The following is a 10,327-nucleotide window of genomic DNA, read 5'->3' as shown; positions in this document are numbered from 1 at the left end:
CACAAAATAACAAATCAACGAGCTGCTGAATAAGCGAGATTCCTTCAGTACGTCGAGCAGAGAAGGTGTCTACTCACCAGAAGACGGGACGTTGTCTCTGGAGCAGCAGCAGCGGTATTCCCCCACTGATGATGAGATGCTGCAAATGAGACACTGCGGTCCACATATATATCCGCTTCCTCCAGATCCGTGTGTGAGATAGAGAGAGAGTGTGTGTGAGTGAGTGTGGAGGGAGAGGGAGGGAGGGGGGAGTCTTGGCTCACGTCAGGTGGAAACAGACGCGATGAAATGGACAGATCTTCGTCGGTGTCTTCACTTTATTACGGCTATCAGCAGGGGCGTGGGTTTTTTTTTGGGGGGGGGGGGGGGCTTTCCAGTCATTAACAAATGGAAATTGTTTGCAGCTGCAATTAAAATACATTTTCTGTTATAAAGTCTATGAGGTTTGGCAGGTGTTACATATACAGCTACAGTAACCACTTCATCTTGAGCTTTGTGATGGATAGGCTAGTATATAATTAAAAATGTTTGAGAAGACAGATTGATAGATAGATAGATAGATAGATAGATAGATAGATAGATAGATAGATAGATAGATAGATAGATAGATAGATAGATAGATTAATCATCCCGAAGGAAATTATAGGCATCTAGTAGCAAGACAACCATAACACAAAAAACACATATACACACATATATCACACATACATAGAAATACAGAATAATATCACATACATAAGAATACAAATAAAAATCACAGAAACGCAATGACCATGATAAGGTGAGATACAATGGTAGACTGTGTGCAATGGTGATAGTGGAAAAGTGCAAAAGTGAACAGCGCAGGGATTCCTGGATTTCACAAATTTCAGTTATGCCGTAAACCGTTTAAATCTGAGCATGCGCAACAAGTTGCATCGGGTAGGGACACGAAAATCAATTATTTCAAAATAAAATACACCGTTCTCACAGCAGAGCATATCTCCCTGCACTACACCTCTAAAACGTCATAATGGGCGAGTCAGAGGTTTGGTGGATCTGTTTTATAGAAACCACATCCCGTTATATCGCGAGATCTCCTGGGTCCACGTGATGAACGGCGGAGCACGGAGTCGGCACGCGGTGGAGCCGATTCACAGCCAATCTGCAGTTGGTGGGAATCCAGGGTTAATCTCCCAAAACCAATCATGATTCATGAGGAAATCTACCTCCTCCATGTAAAGACATATCGCCTGCATCCCCCCTTGAACTCTACACCTATGGGCACCAGTGATGGAGTCAGGGTTCTACACCACTCACTAGATTACCATTGTTTTGGCTGGTGAGTGAAGCAAATCTACGAGCAGCCACTTGCATGTTTCACCGCCATTTGGATGGTAAAAGGTGCTAACACTGTACCCAGGATGGAGTCTCACCCGAGTCTACTGTGTTCTGGACTTGTGACTCGACTTAGACTCACACACTGATGACTCGGATTTGAGCATTCATGGAAACAGGACGCAGAAGTTGGATGAAGTTTCTGAAAGTTGTGTGTGGCAGTGATGGACTAGTCGAGTCCAGGACTCTGACTCAAGTCGCTGTTCCCTGGACTTATGACTCGACTAGGACTCAAACTCAGGTAATGGTAATGGTGACTTGACTCAGACTTCTGGGGCCCAGCTTCCGGGGCCCCGGCCCTGATTGTTTTCCCAAAAGCCCAGAATCTTTAAAATTACCCCCAAAAAACCCAACTTTTTCTCATTTTCCTTCAGTATCTTTGACTGAACCCTCAAATCCATGGAGCAAAAACGTTTTGTGAACTCAAAAAACAATGGTTTTAAGATGTGTAATGCTGTTAGTGCAAAATGCTTATACCATACCAATGTTATGTAACTTCATCAACAGAAACATCCGCGGTTTTCGCCCTGGATGGCAGGAGTGAAATGAGTCGTCCTTTAACATTTGTTGTGTTCTGGTTTCATAATGAAGACCTTTGGAGAACATTAGATATAAAACAGGATGTTGGCTCTACAGGATGATTCTTCTCCTTGACAACTATCATGTTTTCCCCAAATGATGTGCAGATTTCTAGGCCTTCTAATGTCAAATTGCTTGAAAAATAGCTGTCGTAGATGGAGCACGCCTGCAGACTACCTCAGGTTTGGGCTGAGCCCCGAACGTTTCTGATATCCGGCTCCGCTGCTGTACATAGTTAAAGAACAAGGTCTACCTGCAACAGAGATTTAGTCTGAAGGTTATAGAAATGATTCTGGACACACACACCATCAATAAAATCTGTCCAGGTGTTTATAATGAAACTGATGATTTCCACGGGGAAATAAAAACATTCCCTCTGTGATTAAAGTGATGCTGAGACACCTCGTGGTCCTCTGGGGTGTGATAGCCTGTCTGTTGTTTATGTGGGATAATGAGCTCATCTTCACATCACTGTGACCTGCATGTTAATAGACAGGAAGCAGTTTGAGGGAATACGCTGCCCTACAACCACAAAATGAAATAACTGTATATGTTATGTAGGTAGAAATGAGTTAAAGGTGCTCTAGGCAGATAGTGAGGAGATGTTTTTTACAGTGTGTTCAGGGGAAAGGTAGCTAGCAGATAGTGAGATGTTTTTTACAGTGTGCTCAGGGGACAGGCAGCTAGCAGATAATGAGGAGATGTTTTTTACAGTGTGTTCTGGGGACAGGCAGCTAGCAGATAGTGAGGAGATGTTTTTTACAGTGTGTTCAGGGGACAAGCAGCTAGCAGATAGTGAGGAGATGTTTTTTACAGTGTGCTCAGGGGACAGGCAGCTAGCAGATAGTGAGATGTTTTTTTACAATGTGCTCAGGGGACAGGCAGCTAGCAGATAGTGAGGAGATGTTTGTTGTATGTGACAAAAAAACTGTGACTTAAAAAATGCATGACATCACAAATATTTGTAATATCTACAATATGTGGTTTGTGATTCCAGGATTTTTTAGTACAGCCTAGAAAATCCTATTTGGGGTCAAGTGCTGCATTGGACCCCGGAGCGTCATCCTGCCCTCGGCTGCCGCCTGCAGGCGGAGGCTGAGGCGGAGGCTGAGCGGGGGCAGTGGATCAAAGTGCAGCAGCAGGGCAGTGAGGCTGAGTCCACAGCAACAGCTGCTGAAAGACAAGTCTGGGTTCAAGCTGCTTTTACTACAGACTCTCGAGCTGCTCCACCTCCACACTGAAGTGGAGTAAAGTCTTCTTGTTAATCGACCTGACGGATGCTGCGTTAATTAGAAATAAACGACTTGTTTGGGAACAGCGTGTTCCTGCTCTTTGTCATAGCAGCTCGTGTTCAGCCTGAGGAGCTCCTCGTGCTTCGTCCAGCAGATGGCCCTAACGTGTTCCTTCTTTGTTTTAACCTCAGAAGATTTTAACTCAGCAGTGCTAGAGAACTGTACCCAAGTGCTGTACTTGGGTTTAATTTTGAAGTACTTTATTTGATTATTTCCATTTGATGCTACTTTATACTTCAGACAGTTTAGAGGAATGGTTCATGATTTAAGAGCCACAGTTACTTTTCAAACTAAGATTTTACATGAGCTTTAAAACATTGTTTAAAGCGCTCATATTAAGCTTTTTTGGCTTTTTCCCTTTCCTTTCCTTTATGGTGTAATATATCTTTTTTTGTGCATGTTACAGGTTTACAAAGAGAAAAACCCTTAAGACGTCTGAGGAACTTACAACATCTATCTCCAACAGAAAACACTGTTCACAAACGGCTCCAAACAGCTCTAGCTGCAAGCAAGGCGTGCCCTCATACTCTGCTTCTGACTGGCTAGTAGTCCATACCTAGGCACTATCCGGGCACGCCCTCATACTCTGCTTCTGACTGGCTAGTAGTCCATACCTAGGCACTATCAGGACACGCCCTCATACTCTGCTTCTGACTGGCTAGTAGTCCTTACCTAGGTACTGTCAGGGCCCTCATACTCTGCTTCTGACTGGCTAGTAGTCCTTACCTAGCTACTGTCAGGGCCCTCATACTCTAATTCTGACTGGCTAGTAGTCCTTACCTAGCTACTGTCAGGGCCCTCATACTCTAATTCTGACTGGCTAGTAGTCCTTACTTAGGTACTGTGCATTCACTACCCCCAAAAAGGGAACAGAAGTGAGATGTCTCACTCTGTAGCTAAAACAGAGAGCTCAACACACTGGGTGAAAAGAGGAGCTGCAGCAATTTGAAAAGTAGTACAACAAAAATAGAATGTTTCTTGAAAATAAAACCACATAAACCTATTCAGGTTCAAAATATGACCCATTCCTAACGATCTCTCTCTCTCTCTCTCTCTCTGTGGGGTCCAAAATCCAGCTGTTCCACTTAGCGCTCCCTCCAGAGGCCTGGAGAACCTCCGTTGTGTAATGTTGATCTTTTTTTTTTTTTTGCATTTGTTTTTGGGGTCGCCGGCTTTTATTTTGCATTGTTTCCATATTTGCAGCACGCTTATGTATCTGGTTGTGTTGTGTGTATTTGCAGCGCGTTTGCTTAATGCTGCACGTGTTATCAAATTAATGAGGTTGGTTTCTTAATTTGCTTGTGTGTTGTATATTTGTGTGTGTTTGCACCCTGTTTGGGTGGTGCCCCTGTTGGCAACCCCCCAAATCACTCTATAAACTCTGTTTTTAAAGGTGACATATACATTTATTATTATTAAGATCAGCTAATAAAGGCAGGCTTAAAGATGATATTTTGTTTTAGTCGTGCAGATTCTTATGTTCTCTAGAAAGTTACAGTTAACGATGATCCAACTGCACTCGCTGAACCTGACACTTGACTGGTAACCTTTGCCCCGCTGATCACCCAGCCTTGATTCCTCTCCGTAACACCAGTGAGCTAACAGACAATCGTGCTGCTGTGCAATCAGGAGACTTATGTAACTACACACCTAACGGTTGCAGGTGTGATGTAATTCTAGTGAGTCTCTACCCTTTGACACAGATAGATTGCAAGAATACATCAATGAACAAATTCAGTTTAGTAGCAAGAATTTAACCTGCAGATTATTTTCAAGACTGATTGATTCAACCTTTGTTCTATAAAGATCCAGGTGACGTCTGATTAGAAGTCTGGGTGCAGACTAAAAGCCGCACAAATATACAAGTCTTAAAATAAGAGTCAGGGGTCTAGAAGGAAGGAACAAGTCAAAATATGTAAGATACTGGAACTTGGTCGGCAGTAATGTGTAAAGAAACACTACATGACTTAAACTACGGGTTATCTTAACCCAACAAAAAATTGTTAGCCTACTACCAATAAGTTGAATATTTAACCCATGAAGTTTGGTAGATTCTACCCATCTTGCTGAGTCAAAAGTAACATTGTGCGGGGTCACATAAGCCAGCAATAGGTTGGGGTGACCCAGCCATAGGTGGGGGTGACCCAGCCATAGGTTGGGGTGACCCAGCCATAGGTTGGACAGGCCATCTTAGACATGAAAGGGGAGAGAGAGGGGGAATGACATGCAGTAAAGGGCCGCAAGTCGGAACCTAAGGGCTAGAGCCATAGTGAGAGAAACATTGTGTCTTCCCTGTGCTTTCCACCACGGTGGGAAACCTGTAGCAGGAGAAGAAAACCCTCTCCTTGATTTCATGTTGTTTATGGAGAAGGAGAACCAGGAAATGAGTCATTTTCACTCCCATCTCGTAAAATATGCATGCTTGGTCAGGTGCCTATATCGTTGTCATTGACGCTACAAGTCTCCTTTCCCGTTTTGACGTGCTTGGTCGAGAGTATTTGCGGCCCTTTTGACACGCTTGGTTGGGAGATTTTTGCAGCCCTTTTGACACGCTTGGTTGGGAGTATTTGCGGCCCTTTTAACGCACTTGGTCGGGAGCATTTGCGCCCCTTTTGAGACGCTTGGTCAAGACTATTTGCGCCCCTTTTGACGCGCTTGGTGTGGGCTATTTGCGCCCCTTTTGACACGCTTAGCCGAGACCTTTGGCGTTTTTTTTGACACGCTTGGTTGGGACTATTTGCGCCCCTTTGGACACGCTTGGTCGAGACTATTTGCGCCCCTTTTGACACGCTTGGTCGGGCCTATTTGCGCCCCTTTTGACACGCTTGGTCGGGAGTATTTGCGGCCCTTTTGACACGCTTGGTCAGGACTATTTGCCCCCTTTTTGACACGCTTGGTCGGGACTATTTGCGCCTCTTTTGACATGCTTGGTCGAGACTATTTGCGCCCCTTTTGACAAACTTGGTTGGGACTATTTGCGCTTGGTCGGGAGTATTTGCGGCCCTTTTGACACGCTTGGTCGGGAGTATTTGCGGCCCTTTTGACACGCTTGGTCGGGACTATTCGCGCCCCTTTTGACATGCTTGGTCGAGACTATTTGCGCCACTTTTGACGAACTTGGTTGGGACTATTTGCGCCCCTTTTGACGCGCTTGGTCGGGGCCTTTGGCGTCGCTTTTGACAAGCTTCGTCGGGTGTATTTGCGCCCCTTTTGACGCGCTTGGTTGGCACTATTTGCGCCCCTTTTGAAACACTTGGTCAGTACTATTTGCGCCACTTTTTACGTGCTTGTTCGAGAGTATTGGCGTCCCTTTTTCCACGCTTGGTCTGCACTATTTGTTTGTATTTTGTGCGTTCGCTACGGCGTAGGGTCCGGCGTGAATTGGTGTTTTCACGTACCTACATACATAGCAAAAGCGTACATTTACGCAGAAGTATAAAACAACCTTAACTTGCTTACCCAGGTGCCCAGCACAAGGTTTATGCTGCTTGATTCAGGAAGATAGGTTGTAGAATCATCCCAGCTTGGTTGAGTCTTAGTCAAAGTAAACTAGTATTGAGCATGAATGTACTATAATAATTATATATTGTTGGGTTAGCCCATATCTATCTGTCTATCTATCTATCTATCTATCTATCTATCTATCTATCTATCTATCTATCTATCTATCTATCTATCTATCTGCACAGTATTTGTGTGTGTGGTACTGGTGGTGAACAGACTGGTCTCACTGGGAGTGACCGGGTCAATGGGGTTCTCTGTGTGTTGACGCCATGACATCCGTCACAGCTATGCCCCGCCCCCTCCGCTTCCATCACTGCACGTTCAAACAACAGAGAACGTGCACTCACTGCATCAGACCACGGGGTGACAGCGCAAAGAACCGGAAACGAATGCTTTAACCTTCACAATAAAATCCACAGTGCAATAGTCCAAAAAGGTGTAGCCTAATACATGACTACTGACTAGTACGGATGATTGTGTGTAAATATAGGGTGGCCTATATAGTATAGTATAGTATAGTTACCACCTCGCATTACTAATAGTAGCCCATCCATGGTGATACAGCTGTTAAACTGTTAAAAGTAAACACTGTACAGCTGGTGAATAAACCAATGCACTTTGCATCAGAACATCAGACAAGTGTGATATTTTAAATCGGAGCCTTTTACAAGGCTTCTTTAACCTGTTGAGGTGTACGGTCACATATATGTGATCAGCTGCTGGGCCCCTGAGAGTCCAGTCACAAATAGCATATTTGATGTGAACATTAGCGCAGTATTATGATGTCATAATGGAAAATCTTGAGAGATTTCCACATTTTCCGGGTGGGTTATTTTTGTTTTTTTAACCCTCATGTTGTCAATGTTGCGCTGAAAGTGTCATCATTAGAAATATCAAATAACTTTGGAAAAAACATTAAAAGAAGCACTCACAACATTAAAAAACGGACAGATAAAGCGATAATAGTGTTTCATGGTTATCAGTTTTTTTCATCGTAAAAAATGGGTCTTTGAAATAAGCGCTGAAAATGTCAACATTAGAAATATCAAATAACTTTGGAAAAAACATTAAAAAAAGCCCTCAGACCATTAAAAAACGGACAGAAAAAGCGATAATAGTGTTTCATGGTTGACGGAACGACAACACAAGGGTTAAATGATGTGTGATCAACATGCCAGGGTAAATGCATGTGGGTGCACAGGGGTACTGCTAATTGCACCAGGGGTATAAATACCCTCACCCTTATTATTATCCCTTATCTGAGCCCATATAAATAGCTCCAAACTAAAAAAAAGTGTCAATATGACCTGACCTAAAGCATAACAGGCCGAGAACAATGGCACACTCATTTGCTGCGTCACTGCGGCTGTGCGTTTTATTTTGAAAGTTCAAACCGGAAGGCGTTGTTTGATTTTAGAGAGCTTGATGGCCGTGAGGAAAGCGAGAGGCAGTGGGGAAGTGCATCTGGTGGTACCGCATCCTCTCCCGTCGCCCCGGACCCCAACCGGTGATAACCCAGCTGATAGCTGCTGGATATCGGAGCAGAAGACACGCTGTCTGCACCACGTCAGTAGACCGGTTCGGCACGGTCCCCTTTTAGTTCCTCCCCGCCAAAAACTCTCCAGAAACTTCGGGTGTTTTTAGAGGAGAAAAGCGGATAAAAAAATGAACGCGAGTGAGCTAAATGCCCCGCTAGCGGAGTATGATTTTGAGCGGATTTTTGACGAAAGACGAGCCTTGGAATGGATGCAGGAAAACTGGTATGTATATGAAATTATCTTTTAGAAAGGCCAAAGAAATATGATAAAATGTGGGCTTGGTCCTCCTCCTCCTCCCGTACAGACCGTGTCTGTCTGCATCGTTACCTCACGTCCTGTCCGCGTTTGCTCGCCGTGCTGACCCCGTGTCCAACATTCATATTAAGCTGCTACATCTCCTCCATGAATGCGATTTATTGTGCACATATAATGTGTCTAATCTCAGGCTAACATGCATGGACATTTCCTTAAATTAGCTGGGATTCAAACGTCCTTGAGGACGCAAGACATGACTTCTTCCGTGCTCCCATGGGTCAGCCTGAATTGAATCTTTCCTCTAATTTAATTAACAGCTGCATGGAAAATACATGTAGCTTTGTGTGCTGTGTGTGCAGAAAACGTATGTTTTCTAACTGCAATACACACAAAGCAAACGGGTTCAATTACAGCTCACATACAGTATCAATGATTATGATACAATGTTGTATCAATGAATATTATTCATTGATACAAGGTGTGGTACAGATGGAGAGACCCCTCACTTTTAGCAACAGGGAAACCTAGAAGACCACATGTCACACCGGTGTGTTTCTGAGACAGAGGCAAGAGAGCTGTCAAATGAAGCCTAATGAAGCTCAGGGGGGGGGTAAGTGCAACACACTTCCCATTCCCTCCTCCACTGTGCACACAGCATGGAAGATGTAGACACCTTTTGTAATGAGTAGCGAGTGAAGGAAAGCTTGTGACTGGGCCTGCTTCAGCATTCCTTCTGCTAAACAGCCATGTAACTTCGCTGTTATGTCACACGCTCCTTCCAGACAGCAGGTTCATGCCACTTCACTTAAATTCCTATAACTGGATGACTCCTTTTCTTTCCCTTTGCCCCTTCCAACTGGGGGTAAGCGAGCATTTGCAAAGCGCACCTCCTATGGAGACATATGCTAACAAGCCATCACCCGCCGATAGCATCCCATTGACTGCCATTCATTTTGATGTCACTTTGACAGCAAATAACTTCAAATCTGAAGTGTTAAAGACTATTTGTCCATTGTTTATTTCTTAAGAAACACAACAACATGTAAAAGGCTCCATTACCTTGTATGTCACGTTATGGCCCCTTAGCCGCCGGCTAACGATTGTATCATAACCACGTGATTTAGTGTTGCACAGTAGATAAATTACCTCAAGATCCGATCCCAGGAAGTGTTCAAACACTTCATTCCCCGGCATCCCCCCTGAAATCTACGCCAATGTCTGACAAGTGGTGATGAATCAGTGCCAATACAATTGCCTGAGGAAACATGTTATTTTAATACCAGGATTGCAGATATTTATTTTGATAATTGATCAATCTTTGAATATTTTTTAATTAAGGAATGAATGAATGAATGATACCTTTATTTGCCCCCTAGGGTCATTTGCTTTGCACCAAGAGCATACTTAAATAACAGCACATACTGTAGTGTAACTTTAAAACTTTGAAACCTGATAATCAACCTAAAACCTGATTCACCTTTCTCTTATACACACACACACACACACAAACACACACACACACACACACACCCTGTTGCCCTCTGACGTGTGTTGTGTAACCAACGAAGACGTGAGATCAAGTCACAACCAACTGGTGTTGTGTTACATGAAATACTACAATATGAATATTTTGGATTCACAAAGGTTTAATAAAGAAAATACATGAAAACAATATTGTATTGGGGGGGTCCTCTGGTAGAGCCATAACAGGGACGTTGTAGAGCGTCCTCTGGTGGACAGACTATGCAACACCATCAATAACAGGGACGTTGTAGAGCGTCC

The 10,327-nt window shown here is 43.8% G+C and overlaps 2 protein-coding genes across 2 annotated transcripts in view; one reads left to right on the top strand and one right to left on the bottom strand.

Annotated features, from left to right (window-relative positions):
- LOC117936499 (PH and SEC7 domain-containing protein 1-like) overlaps positions 1 to 311 on the bottom strand; it is a 69,819-nt gene extending 69,508 nt beyond the window's left edge. Inside the window, exon 1 of the mRNA XM_034859566.1 lies at positions 78 to 311. The gene's annotated coding sequence lies outside the window, so the exon portion shown is untranslated. The remainder of the gene's footprint in view (positions 1 to 77) is intronic.
- A 7,858-nt stretch (positions 312 to 8,169) lies between these two features.
- LOC117937093 (elongation of very long chain fatty acids protein 6-like) overlaps positions 8,170 to 10,327 on the top strand; it is a 9,324-nt gene continuing 7,166 nt past the window's right edge. The window contains exon 1 of the mRNA XM_034860762.1: positions 8,170 to 8,512. Within this exon, the coding sequence (XP_034716653.1) occupies positions 8,418 to 8,512 (95 nt within the window). The 5' untranslated portion in view covers positions 8,170 to 8,417. The remainder of the gene's footprint in view (positions 8,513 to 10,327) is intronic.

This window comes from Etheostoma cragini, chromosome 21 (assembly GCF_013103735.1).
Source record: "Etheostoma cragini isolate CJK2018 chromosome 21, CSU_Ecrag_1.0, whole genome shotgun sequence".
Lineage (NCBI taxonomy): Eukaryota > Metazoa > Chordata > Actinopteri > Perciformes > Percidae > Etheostoma > Etheostoma cragini.
Note: the sequence above shows the minus strand (reverse complement) of the source record. Positions and strands in the feature narration are given on the sequence as shown.